General features: G+C 37.1%; 1 protein-coding gene across 3 annotated transcripts; it reads right to left on the bottom strand.

Annotated features, from left to right (window-relative positions):
* Positions 1–872: 872 nt before the first annotated feature.
* LOC129880582 (uncharacterized) lies at positions 873–17,500 on the bottom strand. 3 transcript variants are annotated; one of them, XM_055954672.1, is made up of 16 exons: positions 17,409–17,500; positions 17,126–17,201; positions 15,745–16,292; positions 15,364–15,643; positions 14,340–14,632; positions 12,053–12,229; positions 11,139–11,870; positions 10,941–11,035; positions 10,804–10,854; positions 10,573–10,661; positions 5,866–6,462; positions 5,684–5,758; positions 3,219–3,289; positions 3,071–3,128; positions 1,956–2,226; positions 873–1,865 (listed from the first exon to the last, which is right to left on the bottom strand). In XM_055954672.1, the coding sequence occupies exons 3-16, from the start codon at positions 16,161–16,163 to the stop codon at positions 1,225–1,227; spliced, it is 3,849 nt and encodes a 1,282-aa protein (XP_055810647.1). In that variant the 5' UTR covers positions 16,164–16,292; positions 17,126–17,201; positions 17,409–17,500; the 3' UTR covers positions 873–1,224. The 3 variants fall into 3 exon arrangements, with proteins under 3 accessions (XP_055810647.1, XP_055810650.1, XP_055810649.1); XM_055954675.1 differs by lacking the exon at positions 17,409–17,500 and adding an exon at positions 17,323–17,406; XM_055954674.1 differs by lacking the exon at positions 17,409–17,500 and adding an exon at positions 17,318–17,389.
* Between the last annotated feature and the right edge of the window lie 1,049 nt (positions 17,501–18,549).

Below are 18,549 nucleotides of genomic sequence, written 5' to 3'. Positions count from 1 at the left end.
AACATCAAAAATCAAAACATGGTCTTTCAAGTACACCCCTCTACACCTTGTATAAAAAAGACCTAGACACCTCATTTTCAACTTTTGTGCATTTCTAGATTTAGAGTGGAAATTGAAGGACGGGGATATTGTTAGTGGTCTAAAAAAGAAGACATAATTTTCAGTCATATAATCCAATGGCACTTAGCAGCTGAACAAATATGCAACCCTAATTGAGCACAAACAAATATAAATAATGCAGAATGTTCAGGAGGATGCAAAACAGAATTCTAAACAGAATATATCCAAATCGCTAGACTAACAGAGAGAATGGCTATAGACAAAAACCATACCTCCATCCGCTGATGTAATCTGAATCCTGGTTTGAGTTAACAAATGTTCCATCAAAGCAAACAAATGCAGACTAAATCTATCATCATATTTCAAGTCACAGCTAAATCAAACCAAATACGATGATATACAAACATGAAGAGCAATGTCCCATTCCCATGACATTTTGCACAGATTAAAGATGCTTTAACGTTGATAATTTTCTGACAGAATGATATCCTACAATCACACACAACAGAGTGCATAGAATTGGGAGGTAAATTTTACAAAATTATAAACATAAGTTTAGCTCTTCAGACAACTGAAAAACAGGAAAAAGGTCACCACATAGCATTCCCCAAAACTACCACTGTCCCTTTAACAACTAACCATGCAAGCACAAAACAAACCTGAACTGTAATACCTTCCTTGCATCATACAAAGACCGATAGAGTCACCATGACATCAGTTACACGACCATAGCCGTTGAACATTTACTAAGACAAATAAACAGAGCAGGCAGACATGTAGAAGCATTATTATAATGGAAATGGAGAATGGGATGACTTATAAAAAGTGATCTTATTGAAAAATCAAATCTATGTACAGAAGACGTTCCCTGACCTGTATTGCTAAATCCAAAGTACAGTGCTTCTACGATACTATGACTAGGGTACTGGTTCACCATTGTACAAAAAGATCTTTACAGTCAAAGTAATCAACTTATACGAACAAAACCCTTCCTCCTTGAAGGGTTCACTCAAAAATGTAGCGCTACACAAGTATCCCAAAGAATATGCAGCCCTAATTATGGACTGCAAAGTTGCACAACCCACATTTAACTGGTGGTCATATCTGGACAACAAGGTTTCTCCAGTGAAAGGTAATAAACAGGAATATACAGCAAAAGAAGCTTCAAACCATCATATTCAACTCTGACAAATCATCCATTGGAATCTCAAGGCCCAAGAAGTCATGATCTTGTAATCCGTCATCATCAATGTTCAACCATGAGCCTATGTCCTGTCCCTGACCACCAAGATCGTCAGGGTCACCTAAAACATCCATTCCTGGGAGTTGCAGGCCTGATAAGTCAATGGGATCCTCTAGTTCCTCCAGGTCACAATCAGTCTTATCATTTCCAGTGCTAGTGGCACTTGTACCACTTGATTTAGCTATTGAAGATCCTGGCAATTTAGGCTCCGACATCCTGCCAAAAATCCCATTGACAGAGGTGGACAACTGAGCAGTTTTCTGCTTAGCTTTTGTCTTGGGCTTTCTTTCTCCCTTGACATTGGAAGAGGCAAGTCGACCAATTTTGGTTGTTCCGTTGCGGGATAATGCCTCTCTGCCACTTCCTTTTCCTTCTCGGTCTCTCTCACTTCTCTTCCCTTTTGCACTGCTTAAAAGTGAACCACCTATGCCTGAAGAAATACCAATGGTATTACCAAGAACATCATCCAACTCCCTCCGCTTCACCCTACTTACTTCAGAAGGCAAATTGGCTTCAAAGGATATGTCCTGGTTTAGCGATGGGCTCTGCTGTGCACCCAAAGCTGCAGAAGAGACGTAACAAATTTAGACAATAAGAATTTAAGAGTGTGTTATACTCAATTAACACGCCTTGTTTCAGCACTGATAAATACCTGAAACTCTAGCTTCACCTGAACAGCCGGATGTGCTGATATAAGATTTTCCAGCTTCACCATCAGTGTTCGAATCTGTTTGTCCATCACTAAGGCGGGATATCACAGAAAGGAACATATCCTTGTACAAAGTCTCACTGAAACAACTCTTTCTTGTCTCCTCAAATTCTTGGCATCGATGCAAAGTTCGCTTGACAAAAGCTAAGGCAGCTTGTTTGGCCATTTTCCCGCTAGCACTCTTCATCCCATGAACATTTGGACCCCAACAGCTCTGTCGAGACAGAATCATTTCAATTCAACAACTTCAATATTCAAATTACATGAATTAAGAAGACAGTATCATGCTTCACACAGTCCTGAAGTACACTACAGCAATATATACAATAATGTATATATTTATCAACAATGATACTATTAGCAGCAAAGTTACTTTATGTCTACATAACTATTTGAAGCACAAGAATGAAGGAAATACAAATATAAGCAGAAAGGTGATGAAAACTCTGTTAGGCTCTTCTGTAAAGACACAGACCGAGCAAATTGACATATCAACTTGCACAATGATAATACATGTAGGGCACAAGAAGTTACAAGAATTAAAATTATAAATTCAACTTCTTTCTTTCGCTTTGGGGATCAAAACTAGATGAACATAGCAATCAGCTTTTGTTTTAACACAAGTTGAAAAGTAAAGACATAAGTTTAAAAGAAGTGCTCCATGAAATGATTATGAAAAATATACTTTCTAAAGCAAGGGGAAAATTGCAACTGATACAAGCTGGTGTAAAAGCTGTATAAATAAGTTACTGAAGCTACCATTACACAGTAACAGTTCAAGCTACTTTATCCAGAGAGACAAGAAAAGAAGAAGATCAGCAAGGATTGAAATAAAAAACTATTGTCTTGGTTATAATAGTTTGACCATATTTCACATGACGAAATCTTGTTCATCATTCAGTAATATGAAATGAAAGTTCACACTATAAACAAATTGCAAAGTATCTGAACTCTGGTCCCTCAAATAGAGATAAGTAGTAAATTACAATTCATCCATTTCTCCAAGGATGTAAATCCACAATTTTAAGAACAAATATTGCTTAGAAGCTTCAAATTACCATATATTTTTCGTACGCCATTGCGACCAGTTTATCAAGAGCAAGCTGTTCGAACTCCCTATAAGACATAATTTGAAGTTGTTACAACGTTGAATAGTATTAAGCAACAGTCAATGTTAGGCATCTGAAAGAAGCATAAATTGTGTACTTCTCTTGAAACTCTCTCATCTCTGTAGATGAATTTAGCAGTTTCCCCAGCATCCTTTTCTTCTTAGAAACCTACAGAGTAAGCAATCACACGAGTAAGGCTCCCAATAGAGAAACCAATTGCTTGAAAATTTTATAACAATAAAGGAGATCAAGCCCCTATTTGTTTTTGTTAAAATTAAGATGTCCAATATTGAACATGTATGATCATTATGAAGTTGTCTCTCTGGATCGAAATCATAAATAATTGAGATTTCTTGTTTTCTTAGTGTTTGAATTGATTTTTTTTCTTTTGGCTGAGGTAAGTGATCTTATTAACATTGGAAAAAAAAAACGTATACAAAAGGTATGCCAAAAGTTCGAGAATCTACATCAAATATGAATGAGACCCAATCATCTATACAAATTGGAATCTTAAGGGTGCACCAAAAAGCAATCAGAACAAAAGGATATTCCTCAAATGTACAAAATCACTTTCAATCCTCTCAAACATTCTTCTATTTCTCTCCCTCCATACGACCCACATAAGAGCTAGAAATGAAACCCCATAATTTATCTTTGCTTAAAATATAAATAAATAATAATTAAAATATTGGCAAAATACATAAGTAGGCCATTAAAGTTGTCCAGATTTTTTATTTAGACACCCAACTTAGCCTATGACCTATTGAACACTTGATCTATGCACAAAATGTGCTATTTAACAAAAGTTAGACAGTGGATGACAAGTACAACCAATGAAAATAAGACACGTCATAAAGAAAATTTAAATTAAAAAGATTAGGGTGAGGAGTTAACAGGAAAACAATTCTAGCAGAAGGTGACCTGAGCCATCTCACAGCAAATCGAAGCAGCTTGGTAACAATCCCCAAGTCGAGATTTGAGGGTTAAAAAGGAAGGTTGCCGGAACAATGGAGGTTGACAAGGTCTTCATCGTGTTGTCTTGAGAGGGAAGAGCTGCCAGAGGATCCATGTATGTGGATACATGAAATGAAATGGAAATGGAAGGAATCTAGGGTGGAAGGACAATGATATACGTCGGAGAAAGAAACGCTCACCTCCTTCTTCAATTCCCAGACGTTATGAGAGGCATAATCAGTAAAGGACCAAACGAAATCAATGTAATAAGCAGCACTGGAGGAGAAGAGGGTAGAAGAAAATGTCGTTGGTTAGGTATAGTGGGGAGGAAGGGCCCCTGAAGCTATTTGAGGGTGGTGTTCAATATGGTGATTAGAGTGAGAGGGCTCAGATCTCAAAGGGACATCCACGTGGAGAAATATTCCGGCAAAGAATAGAAGAAGATGAGTTGGATTGAAAATGGGCGGAAATTGATGTTCTGGTGTAACTGTATTTTTTTTCCAAAAGTTATGAGCTTAGGTTCATGTGTGAACATGCCCCCTGCCATGTCACCAACCAAGGGTGTTCAATAGATACATTTTAAGCACAAATCAGGTGTTCAATAGGTCATAAGCTTCGTTTAAGTGTCTGAAATGAAAAATCTGAAGGAGGTCCTTAAAAATATTATATGCAAGATATTAGAGAAATATTAATTTACATAGTGCTGTAAGAGCTTTGTTCAATGAAGCACACCTTAATCGTTAGCGACGGTAGCAGCTGATGGTTTTATGTTTCATGGCTAGAAGTGATGGTTGTGTGGCAGTGGCCAGCAGTAGATGTAGTCGGGTGGGGGTGGGGGTGGGGGTGGGGGATTGGTGCCAAAGGCTGACAATGAAGGTGGTTCATTGTGGAGGCTAACAGTGGAGGTGATTGAGGCTGGTGGGTGTGCAGTGCACCTGGCGATGGTGATTGTGTGGTAGAAGCTGGTGGTGATAGTCGTGTGATAATAGTGGATAGTATAGTGATACAAATTCACCTTCACATGAACTTTCAGATGATTCATTTTACTCTGTACAATATTAGATAATGAGACAGACCTATTATGAGCAAATGAGTGCTTGTAACATAAGAACTGAAAAAAAAAAACAAATGCACTTACTGGGGTAAGATTGATTCAAATTCAGGGCTCCATTAAGTGGAAATAAATGGGCTTATATCATTCAAATCTGATTGCAACAAATAAGATAAAGCACCAATGTAAAGATAGAACACAGAAGCTGATAGTCACAAATATTCTATGAAGCTCAGCTACAAACGCCTAATCGCATCGTGACAAATATAGATAGAGACAACCAAGATTCACGCTTATAAGTAATAACATCCAACCTCATAAGAGGAGGAAGGCATTAAATCCCTTCTCATTTAGGATGACAGGGTGCATGAAGTTTAAAAGCGGACTCATCGTTAGCCCACCAGTTAACTAAATGAATCAGGGGGAGCAAGAAGAAATGTCGGGGCAGACAGTGACGGGCAGAGGAAGAGAGATTCTTCTTTAGTCTATCCAAAAAAACAAAAAACAAATAAGGAAGAGAGATTCTTCTAAGATACAGAATTCCAATAAGTACCAACCATTTCCTGGTGTTTCTCTTGTAATTTACTGATTTCTGCACTGATCTCTTCGTTTCCAGTCTCAGCTAAATCACACTACATGGAAAATAAGGAATCAGCAAAACAAGGAACAGTAAACCCTGAGAAGATATAGCACAAAATACACACCACTAATCCAACATACTGAAATTCCACCAACCTACCTGCACGTCCGGATATATTCCGATACAGTGGATCTCCAGGAGAAGTCGCTCATTAATTGACATCTCATCATACTGATACTCGGAACAAACAAAGCCAGGCAATGTTCGGTGTTCTGGAAGTAGACCATTATCTGACTGATCATAGCTTGAAAAATCCCCCACTTCTAGGGCGGAGGTAACATTATCAGCCTTAATGTAGTCCAAGTTATCAACAGAACACCCATTGGTGTTTATCCTGAATCCATTAGAAGCACAATATTGGGACATATCACTGTTATATAACATCTGCGCACAGGAGGTATCAGATTCTGAATCCATCTCCATTTCAAATCCAGATCGATAAACATTGGAGTTAAGGTCTTCCTTTCCATTGCAATAAAGCTCTTCAGGTACTAAAGCAGCCATCATCCTTTGGTACAAGGAAATACCCTCGGGTTTACTTTTTCCAGAGACTACATGTTCTGAGGTAAGATCAAAACTCTCTGTTTCATTTGTCTGTCCCCCAACTTCATTCAACCCAAAACCACTAATTAAACTGGAAGCATCAGCATCAAAAGGCACAGAGGCTGGTGCTGCTAGATCAGTCTCATGATTTACCTGTTAAGAAAAGAATAATAAAGATTAGTATATATTAGAAAGTTATATGTAGAGGAAAGGCGTTAGTTTTATATGAAGCAACCATGGCATTATTTTACAGTATTAAACTGTTTACATAATATAACACACTTATTATTGATCAAGTAAAACTCATGAGACCTACTATGTAACTGGGTTTTTTTTTTGACTGAGAAATCTGTGTGGGGCAAGTCTACCTTTAGGACCAACTGCAACCTCCAAAACTCGGCTATTTAATTCGCATGGTGTGGGGCTACGTAACTTTATATATGTAAATTGCAAGTATACACTGATAATTAACTGCAAGACAATATGGAGGAACCTATTCACATGTTCCACTAAACAAACTGCAAGCTTGTGCACACGTTCATCACCCGAACAAAAGAAAAAGTAAACATGTGATTTCACATTGAAGAAACATATATATATGCACACACTTAAAAAAATATAGTAATGGAGACAAATAAGCTTCTAACAAGATTTGTGGCTTGGACACTCTCCCCTCAAGGAACAATTTCCCGAACTCTACAATGTTCCTACCAACCCCTACGCGGTGATTTCAAACTTCAAGACCTAACAAGGTTGGGACATCACATTCAGGAAAAACTGCAATGTTTGGTATCTAGAGGGGGTATGTTCTCTCTTACAGCTTCTGAGCAACTCCTCCATCTCAGGTCAAGACCAAACTATCTCTAGTGGATGGGACAATCTAATGGAACCTTCCAGATCATACTACTCAATCTTGGTGTAGAAGTGTGTGACTATCCCATGTAAAAGTTTAATCTATGAGGCTTAAACCAAGGACCTCTACCTACTCTAATACCATGTAAATAAATAGATCTTGTGTTTTCACACAACCCCAAAATCTAGTTGATGAAGTGAGGATTGCCCAAAGCACAACCATTCCCCAACCAGTATGGCACTGACCACCCTTCCGCACTCCCAACAATGGGATAAACAATAACAGGGGTTGCCGGATTGGTCTAGCTTGGTGTTGTCAAAAGAGCAGCTTAAGCCATGAAGTGAGACTTAAACGTGTTGAGCGTTTCGCCTCGCTTAATGCACGCTTCAGCGCGTCATCAAGGTTCTAAAGCACACTTTTCCTTGCTAATGAGCCTCTTCTGAAGAGGAGACACTAAACAATTGATATTTCACTTTATCATAATTTCTTTCCAATTTCTGTGTACATATAATTGTCATTCATGGAATAAACATATATATTTATATTTTTTCTCCCTTAGCGCGTCTTTTTCATTAAAACCTACGCATTATTTGCAGTTTGCGCTTAAAGCCCCAATGAACCTTAAAGCTTTTTTGCTCTTTTTGCTTTTGATAACACTGATCTAGCTCTAATATCATGTTGAAGTGTGTAACCATCTTATCTAAAAGCTCAAGTTGTTAGAGAGAACACACTTACATTTACGTAATTAATTGTGTCCTCAACACTAGGCAAACCTAACCCCCTTCCAACCCCAACTGGATTTGGAGAAAATCAAGAAGAAGACTGCGTCTTACAAGGTGGACTGATTCACTTCGTTAGTGATAACAGACTGGCACAGCACAACCTACAAAAGAGAGGGGTTTCTTTTTGAAGTAGAATCCATCTATGTCAGAAACAACCTGAAGTTGTCAAACCACCTTTACTTGCATTACAGAATCACATGCCAGATCCGTATCATGATTTTCAGCCAATTGAAAATAAAATAGCCCTTTTCTTGCACAACCATAAGACTACTCCAGTGTTGGTACAGGATGTGTCTAAGCACAAGATCAACAAGTGAACGAAATTCCATTCCTGCTGCTATTTAGAGGATCAAGTGAAGCCTTGGTTTTAAAAACGAAACAACAACAACAACAACAACAACAAACCCAGTATAATCCCATAATGTGGGGTCTGGGGAGGGTAGAGTGTACGCAGACCTAACCCCCACCTTGAAAGGTAGGGCGGCTGTTTCCGAAAGACCCTCGGCTTTAAGAGAGGACAAGATAATAGGTCAGATAGGGGCAAGCATATAGAAAGCATATAGAAAACAAGATGAAAACAAGAATAGCAAAAGGGAAAGTCGTGGTAGAGTGGTACGGGAAGAAAGAGGCATTAACTACAATAAATAAATAAGATAAGATAAGATAGATAAGACAGTCAAAGTACAATGGCGCCACAACTATAAACAGCAACACAATGCAGAAATCAAAAGGCAATAAACAATGAGCAGAACTACAACTACTATGGTGCAAAGGATGAATCACCTAGCCTTTTAGCCTAATCTGAGTCCTCCACAAAGAAAGTCCTAGGACTTAAACCGGAAAGTGAGATGTTAAGTGTACGCTTCATGGAAGTGAGATTCAAATAACCGATCACTTCTCGCCGGGATCATCTCTGTATAATTATTTAAAGTGCATACTAATATGAAACACATGGCTTCATCCAAGAAGCAATAACTCCTCGCTTTGCATTACCTCATTGCTTTAAGCAAAAAAGTGAAGGGTTTTACAACACTGATTTGGAGGGAAAGGAACATTAGAATTCAGAGCAACAAGGAAAAAGTAGTTAGTCTCGAAAATAGATTTATTGTTTTTCTCACTTTTTGGTGCAACATTTGTTTTAGAGAAAGGTAAAATTCTATAACTGTAGCACAAAGGCTGCGGGAAACTGTACAAGTATTACATGGCAAAAGGCATTCCCCTTTCTACTCTTGTAAGGTGCAACAGGCAGATGTAAATATGTAGACTGTCATGATTAACTCTCTCAGTTTGTTACACAACTTGTAATGTAACTAAAGTCAGACATAACTCCTCTTCAGCACTCTCCTGTTGTTGGAAATATTAAATACTTTTTTGAATCATACTTATCAAAATATGTGTATGCTCATCAAAATAATAGCTTTCCATCATATGCTTATTCAATCAGAGAGGCCTAGAAATGGAAGAAAGGGAGCTTCCTTCAATCCTTGACCACTCATATCAATTAACTTAGACTTGCCTATGGATTTTCAATCAGCTGAGTCAACATCATTCAAGAATAAAAATAGTTGAAGAAAACAAGAGCAGCAAAAGGACGAGGAGCAGCAATGAATGGTTAGAATAAAAGAAACAATGGTCTACTAGGAGACTGACTGAATAGATTAGACCAACCTAACACCCCTCCACCTCCCTTACCAATTTTCCAAATTAAAAATGAATATGAACTACGAGAAGGAACATCAACCCTTAGAAAGACAAACATTGGATGGATTTTGGGTAACGCATCAATTTTTTCCTTCGTCTATTGACTGAATTCCCCTTTTTAGTTTGCCTTTTCCAATATTTGAGTTGCAGGAATGAAGCTTCAAAGAAGGAGGTAGCTTTCAAAGGGGGCAGAACTTCACTCTTTACTAGCAGAGAGAGAACGGATCAGTAGAATAACAAGAAAACGGAGGGAAGCACTCGACTCTCACCTTTCTTTTCTTTTGCTTTTTTTTTGGTTTAATTTTCCTCGGGAGATGGAGGAGACACATGTTACAAAATCCATGAGTAAGATGCAAAACTAATTTAACACTTAACCTTAAACTGACCCCACTTTTTTTATTCAACTTCTTATGCTTATGCCTGATGACAAAAGATTGCTAGAAGAGCTTTACTTCGTTGCTCCTCTAGTTCTATTTTGAGTATTAAAAGGAACACCAAATGAGAAGATGGATGTATACTAATCCATCTTCCTCTGTTCTTAGGAAAAAGACTATATTATAGCTGTATAATATGAATAGAAACAGTACGGAAAAAAAATAATTGTCACAAGATATAGAAACAAAACCAGCCACACTGGACTCCATAGAGAAAACTAATATGGAGTGAGGTGAGAAGAAGAAAAGAATATATCTACATGCAACTAACAAGTATATGTGATAAGAACTACATAAAGGACTTCCAGCTTTCTTTGTTTCCTCCACCGAAAGTTATCCAATCTTGCCATTAATTATCTCACAATTACAACACCCAAAGTAGTTCCTCATATATCCATAAGTATATTAATACACGAGTTTGAAAAAAGAAGATGAGCTGCCCATAGGCTCATAAGTAGATTAATACACAAGTCTAACAAAGAAGACCTTTCACCTGTTGCCTCAGAAAGGCTGTATCTATTTCAGATATAAAACGAAAAAGTGGCTCCATTTGCTTCCAGAATGAGCTCGAAAGGGCTTGAGCTGCAATAGAAATAGGATCACTAATAAGATATTATTTTAATCAACCAAGCAATAAATAAGTAAATAACAGTGGGTTCAATTAGTGCAACAAAGATGGATGCTTTCACAGAAAGCCAGAAAAACATGGTGGCTGATAGTGTACCAGTGTTAGCAACAGCACTTGCAGCAGCCAGTAGCTCTTCATGGCCATCATCTGAATATATAACATTAAAAATCAATAACAAAGAAGATAGTCATTCAGCACCTATAATAATCAAGCCTACATTGCTTCTACATTACCTAGAAAATCCGCTGCAGCATCCATCGTTGCATGCTTCTGTCGTTTATAAGCCCTACGATCAGAGAGCTTTCTCGTAGGTGGTCTGCCTCCCTTGCTGCAGAAGTAGTTGCATAAAATCAAGAACAGTTACTCTATTGCACTAAAGGTAGCAGAAAAGGCATACCAGCCATCATATTGAAAATGAGTGAATGTTCAACCTTTCTGTCATATCCAGAGAATGTCTAGAGGTTCTAAGTTGTTTTGCAGTTCCAACATTGCCAAGCTTTTCAGCCATCAATGGCATTAGGGACCTAGCAGACGTAAAACCCCTACCACTCCGCCCTTGCCTGCGAATACCATCTCCGAAGTCTTCTCCACTAGTAACCTTATTTTTCCTTGGTGGTAGCAACAATGTTGACATCTTTTGTACATTCCCAGCTTTCTCATCCACTTCATCAGACCTCTTGCTCTTGTCTTTAGACTTGATTTCAGCTCCTGATTCCTCAGTTTCAGATACAGCTGGAGAGAAGAGATCGCTTTTTAACTTTTGTTGGGGGGAAGAGCTAGACAAACGCCTCTCATTACGCAGAACATCGCTTGTGCTATCCAGGGTGGAGATTTCATCATTATTGGGAACAATTGGAAAATTACTCCTCCTTGCAGGTCGAGAAATCTTTTGGGGCCTTTGGCTGGCCCATTGAGCAACAGGTGGTGATGAGGACCTTGTAGAAGGGTTGCGCTTTCGATTACCTGCCCCAACAGCAGATGGAAGTTTGTTTGTGCAGTGAGAGATTTCCCAATCATTAGCAGCAACTGCCCGCTGAACCGGAGGAGACAATTTTGGTGCAACGCCTGAACCTGATCGTGGAGCCCTAGTAGCAGAATTCAATTTTGTGCTCGATGTAGGGCTCGGAGACGTAAATTCTTCACGAGCAGCTGCCTTCATTGTACTGGATGAATAGGATAGATAACACGTAATGAGGAATGTAAGAATAGGAGGAAAAGAATACCTAAAGAAAGAAATCTCTCATAACAGTTTTAAAGCATAAGCTCACAAAAGAAATTGCAAAGACAAAAGTACAAATTCAACCAAAATGAATGTAGAAGGAAGTGCAGGAAAGGGTCTCCATACTTGTTGACTGTTCTGAGATTCACCCTTTCTTTATCTGAACCAAGAGGACGGTCTCTTCGATCTGGGAGATGAGGATGGCTATCTTGGTCAACCTTAGGCAGGGAAGAACGTATGCCTAAGGTAACTTGCTGTGTTGCACCATCAGCTTTTCCAACACCTCCAGGAGTAACCCCAGGTCTACTTGAACACAATGACGATCAGCTCAAAATAAAAGAAGTGTTTGCTAAACATAACAAAAAATTACAATTTTACCAATTATTATGCATCACAAAAATGATCTTCAACCTCAAAGGAGAAGAAGATTTAAATGGGCAACATCTGACTGTTGTGTATCTCTGAAGTAACATATTTGGTCACATCAAATTATAACTCTTCTTTTTTTGATATGTTATAGTTATAACTTTTCCTATTACATCTCCAACAAAAAAGATACTTTCTTCTATAAACTCACCAAACTTGAATTGAATACCTCTTAGTAAGGTAACCAAATTGACTTTCTAAAAGAAGAATATTTTTCTTGACCTTATTGCATAATACTTTGCTGGCAACTAAATAGCATGTGCAACGTTCAAAATTCACCATCTATATATTTCCAACTGAAGGCTCAGAATCTTCAATTTCTTCAACATCAACACCAAATAGAATATGATGCAAGATGTGACGATCATGTCAGAAATGGAAAAGTTACTTGTCATAACTTGTTAAAGAAACTTCCAGGATCAATACGGTTATGCCTCTACCATAAAGTTAGCAGTTCCATGCATAGGTTATTAAGTAACGGGCAATTTCTTTATCACACAAATATTCAATAATTGCCTAAAATATCAACAATTATACTTGAAAATGATAAACTAAAATTTCAATTTGTTTAGGTAAAAACTTAAGATATCATGACAACATATGCATGAATCCAAAGCAGATATTGTTACACCCAGCTTTCATGAGACTCTTCCTCATGCCAGCTCACTGGACACAAAACAACAACAACATACAAAAGTCTGGGGCAGGTAGGACATACGCAGACCTCACCCCTACCTTTGAGGTGTAGAGAGGTTGTTGCTGTTAGACCCTATGCTCAAAAGAATTGTAATCAAAGAAGGATTGAAAGGAAAATAATGACAACAAGATAAACAAAGCAAATGAAACAACAGATAAAGTAAAAACGAAGTGTAAGATACTACGCGAATCTATGTTGCTCGGACTCTCCCTTTCGGTGTCGCACCCATGTTAATGCAACATGGGTGTGGGTGTGGGATTTGTACCCGATCTGGTCAACCAATTTTGGGTACTTTGACCAAAATCGACAAACAAATTTCATACAAATTCAACGACTTATGTAATCAAAACAAAAGCTAAGGTGAAATTGAAGAAAATGGAATATATTATATATAGAAATTTCTATGTCTCTCCTTTCCTTTTATCTCCTTCCAAGATTCTCCTCTCAATCAATATTTTCTCCTCAAGTTCTCCACATAATTTAGGTTTTATAACTCTATTTATAGATATTTGAATTATTTTTAGCCACTCATATCCACATCTGGATTTGTATCCCGGAATCTTATAATTTAGAACATGAAGGATCCGAACTCTAGATCTACACTTGTATCAAACACTTGTACCCAAGTCCAAGTAACATAGACGCAAATACTAAATAATACTACTAAATAAGGAGAAAATGAGAAGAGGAGACTAATCCCCTACCTCTCCTACATAAAAGTAGGTCAATACTCTGCTGCCTACTACCCTTCTACCCTCATTCTCGACCTCCAAACCTTCCTACCAAAGGTCATACAAAAATGGTGTTAATTTCATAGTAGTCATTCTCACATCTCTCTAATTCATATGGCCCCACAAGCACACCTCAAGACTTATAAAGTGTCTAATTATAATTATGCAAATGGAACAATAAAAGACTCCATAAAGCAAATAAAATAACCATAACATATTATATCACCCCAAAAGCAAAAGATAGGAAGGGCAAGAAGTTTCAATTTTACTTACCATTGAAGGACTTCAAATATTTTACTTTAGCGGAAGTGTCAAGGTACCACTACTTTTCTGGACCTATGCACTTGGTATAATTAGTTATTGAGAGGTAGTTGTTGAGATAAAAAGCACGTCCCAACTAATATCAAACATAGCATAGAAAGTAGCCTATAAAAATAACCACAAGTAGCTCGAGGACTTCTACATAATCCTAGGAAAAAAAATTTTTAAAAATGACACAAAACCCTGAACACATGCTTTCCTCTGATTTTAAATTCAACACTGACAGTTGAAACACTACCTGAAGCCATGGGTATCAGTATATCTTGATCGGTTATCACTAGGATGTCGTAGCTGCACTCCTTGCTTTGTTTCCCTGTGGCCATCAATAGGTTTTGTCGTCATGGAACTAGTAGCATCTGGTTTAATTCCGGAACGCTTCTTTTTCATCCTCGACTTCTCCCAACCCTCTCCAGCAACGGATGGAGTATGATCTTCTCCCTGACTTGTGCTACCATTTGGAAACCTCAGTAACTCCCTATCTCTATCTATGTTCCCAGCAGGCCTTGTGGGAGTGTTTGCCCGTACATCAGGCTAAAATTAAAAACAACAAATCTGTCAGTTTTGAGAATGTTAAGCTGCGTCCAAGCATAAACTCGAATGAAAGATAGGATCTAGGTGAGGAAGCATGTAGCCTAGCCAAAGATTAGCATCAAGTAGAAGGAAAGCGCAATATACCATATATATCATGGGAAAAAAATATATGTTTACAGGATACTTCCACAGCAAGTATCTGTGTGGTTGCATATATGTTTGGACAAAAAGGGAACTATTTGAAACACTTCCCAATAAACTCTACATTGGCATCTCTTTCCACGAACAAATAAAGAAAGTTTTAGCAAGGAAGAAGGATTCTATATTAATGCTCAACAATATAAAACTACCATTTTTTCCTGAGACAAGTATCCAACTACATCAGTTTCATTTGTTAGTGTTAACCAGCAATTTATCAAAAAAAGAAGATCCAATCTTAACGCTCAACAATATCAAAGCTTCATTAGGTAGTCACTGTGTTAACCCACATTTAGCTTGTCTTGCCCAGTAATAAAGAGCAAAATAAAGGAAGTTGATCTCCTAAATGAGTCAGTCCTCTAGCTTACTCAGCAATACTATTCCAGGAACAGGACACATAGAAGATTGCAAGGAGAAATCTCAACCAAAGGCTGGCAGTGTACACAAAATACTCTGTTGATAAGGTAATGTCAATAAAATACCTCAAAAAGGCATAAAAGGATACAAAGAAATTACAACATAATGATACGAACCCTCATATCCGCCATAGACGTTCGAGTTCGTTTGCTTGGAACAGCAGTTTTAACCCTTTCTTCAGACTTTTGTTGCTCAAACTCATAACCACTGGGAGAACAATGAGCCTGTGTACCTGTTTTACCAATGCCTGTCCCTGAAACTGATCGATCACTTGGAAAAAAAGTCATGGGTCGGTCATTTGATAAGGCATCAGACCGAGATCTCTTCCTTGATGGAATGCTTGGAAAGCATTTGTTGAGCACAGATAAAGATTCGGTGAATATCTTTACACGTTCCCTGATATTTCAAGGATTTATATGAGTACAATATCTCTCAAAAACCTCATTCCAAGTTGACTAGGAAAAGCATATAGAAGAACATGGTATCCAAATAACTACCTAGCTTTAGTGCAGCTTTCACGAAGACCAGTCTTCAGCCGTCTGGCCTCCTCCGCAGAGGGAGAAGGGAACAGTTTACCTTTAGAAGACACCAAAGGAGAATCCTCCACTGGCACTCCTAAGGTTAAACTGGTAAGCCGCTTGAAATCAATAATCCGATTAAGCTTGTGGTCTGTAACCATAGCTTTTGGATCAAAACGTAAGCACTGGAAAAAGTTGACTGCATCTGTACGTGTTACTGTTGAAGTACTTCTTGTCATGTTTGGAAGAGAAGATAAGATTGGACTCTCCATGTTCTCACGAAAGCTACCCGGCCGATCCAATGAAGCAGTAGGTGCGTAGGATCCACGCTGACCAGAGGCGTACAGTGGCCTATCTGGACTACTAGAAGATAGATCAAATTTGCTAGATGCTGACATTGCATCAATTTGCTGACACTCTTTGTGTAACCTACCCAGTGAACACAGCTGTGCATGGCACTGCTCTTCAACAATAATGCATGAAACCCAACTCAACCTCCTAATAGAAGTGTTGTAAATATAGCACTCCTGCAAGGATACCATCATGAAAACATGAAACCCACTCCACACAAATGAAAGACCAACTAAAAGCTGTGTAACCTACTGGCAGCTCTAAAAAACTAAGCAATAAGTAAATCTGTTGTGTGTGTTTACAAACGTACTTATATAAGCTCAGCAAAAAGGCCAAAATCAAACGACAATAACGAATGCCACAGGTCGACATAGAGACAACTAATTCCAAACTCAATAAATGAACAAGTCGACAAACTTTATGCTTGTGAATGTTCATGCATTCCAACAACTTCTATAGATGAAACTATTGTTCAATTTCTAAAGTGTTCAGACAACAAAGAGCTGAATACTGTCAGCACTCAGAAGTGGACAAAACAAGCGGTGAGACTCAACACCGAATATTAAATAGTAATACAATTTTGAGCTCAAAGCTATGTTTTGTTGAACTTAGGTCCATTGATACTTCTAACATTTGCTATAATTCTTTTAATAGACTGCAGTTATAGCAATCAACATTGGTTTATACCTTTTCTTTTTTCACACTTTCCAAGTTTGACGACAACATTCATCAAGTGGCAGATAAAATTTCAAAAAATCTTATCAAATTCAACCTTAATTCTAATTTGCACTTTTAAAAATGCTACTGACATAAAAAAAAAAAAAAAAAGAGCTGGTAACTAATAATTCTTCTGTGATCAAAGACGCAGATTTGACACCCACACTTCATGTCATGCTCCTACACTTAACTTGAACAAAATGCCAAAAAATATAGATATATCCATACATACAAACAAACCCATAATTAGACAAACTTAACAAAAAGCAGCAAAAGATTACATATGCTTTACCTGGCAACTTTAACTGTATAAACACACTAAAATCTCAAACAACCGCGTGATCTGTACAGCCTTGGATAGGAAAAATCTGAAATGAACAACAAATTACTATCAAATATTAAAGTAACTCAGGGTTCAATTAGGGTTTTGAAAAGTTCGATTTTGTAATTAACAAAATCAAACAAAAGGGGGAAAAATTAATACCGTACACATTCAAAAACAAAATGAATTTTCAGATATGAATTGGTGTATCTGATACATATAATGCATGAAATAAGTAGAGAAAATTGATTACAGGAACGTCGAAAGAGTCGTTGATCGGTGGAAAGGAGGTCGGTCGGTCAAGCAATAACGTGGATCTTTTTTCGTCTGTTCACCCGCTTTTAATTTTCTTAAGCCCGAAACAGAATTAAAATGGACCAGAAGGCTTTATGTATTTTGGGCTTCGCATCTTAATCCACCAGCCCATTTAATTTGAGAAAAATAGGCAAATAATCTGTTTTAAGGCTACTAATAACGATTTAGCCTTTGTTTCAAAGTAACTACTTAAAATTTAGCCCAATCATAACGCAATTTTGACATGATTTTTTTTAGAAAAATTACTAGGAAAAACACTTTTTTAATAAATAATTACTGATTTTAGCGATACTTTTTATTTATTACCATTTATCGCAATATTATGATATATCTGTTATGTATTAAAAGTGAATTATGCATGCAATATAAATGTATTATAAGTGTTTTAAAATATATTATACTTGTTTGGTAAGAAATTGACACAGTATATTAAAGTATGTGATAAATATATTATCCATGAATAAAACTTGTATTATATGAGTTTTATAAATTATTCTCGCTAATATGTATTATAAGTGTTCAGTGAAAAAAATATTATTGCTATAAATGGTAAATATTTTCTTAATGTAGTATATTTATGTAAATTTTCCAATTTTTTTTTACTTTTTTCTAGAGTTGAACTCACATGTTTTGGCCATAAAATTTCAGAATTCAACTTTTCATAATTTCAAGAATTTAAAAAATAATATAAAGGTATTTTCACTTTTTTCACTCCAAATTACTCACAAAAAGTCAAAAATAACTTCAATTTTTATTCGTGGTCAAACATATTTGATTATCGTTTTTCACTTTGAAACAAAAACTATTTTATTCAAAATTTTATTATGAAACATGGTCAAGCGTCCATTAAACCTACGTTCTTACACGAAAATTTCACATGTTGCTTATAATTGTTTGCTTATGTGTAGAGCTTAAATTCTTTGCTTGGTTATAATATCATGAGTGTAGTTATTCATACTATCTTTCTATGAATGTGTAATACATAGATAGCCCCCTGAACTTATTGAAAGATTTAACTTGAACATATCAATTGACCTCGTATCACTTGAATCTTTCAAAATGCTTTTACTGTGCTATTT

Source organism: Solanum dulcamara, chromosome 2, assembly GCF_947179165.1.
Source record: "Solanum dulcamara chromosome 2, daSolDulc1.2, whole genome shotgun sequence".
NCBI classification, from domain to species: Eukaryota; Viridiplantae; Streptophyta; class Magnoliopsida; order Solanales; family Solanaceae; genus Solanum; species Solanum dulcamara.
The sequence above is the reverse complement of the archived record's forward strand: the minus strand, read 5'-3'. Positions and strand labels throughout refer to the sequence as shown.

Coding starts and splice junctions, on each gene's coding strand:
- LOC129880582 (XM_055954672.1), bottom strand. CDS start 16,163: ATGTCAGCATCTAGCAAATTTGATCTATCTTCTAGTAGTCCAGATAGG. Junction 12,230..14,339: donor ACTGATACCCATGGCTTCAG/GTAGTGTTTCAA, acceptor GTGTTCAAGTAG/ACCTGGGGTTACTCCTGGAG. Junction 6,463..10,572: donor CAGCCTTTCTGAGGCAACAG/GTGAAAGGTCTT, acceptor TTTTCTTAACAG/GTAAATCATGAGACTGATCT.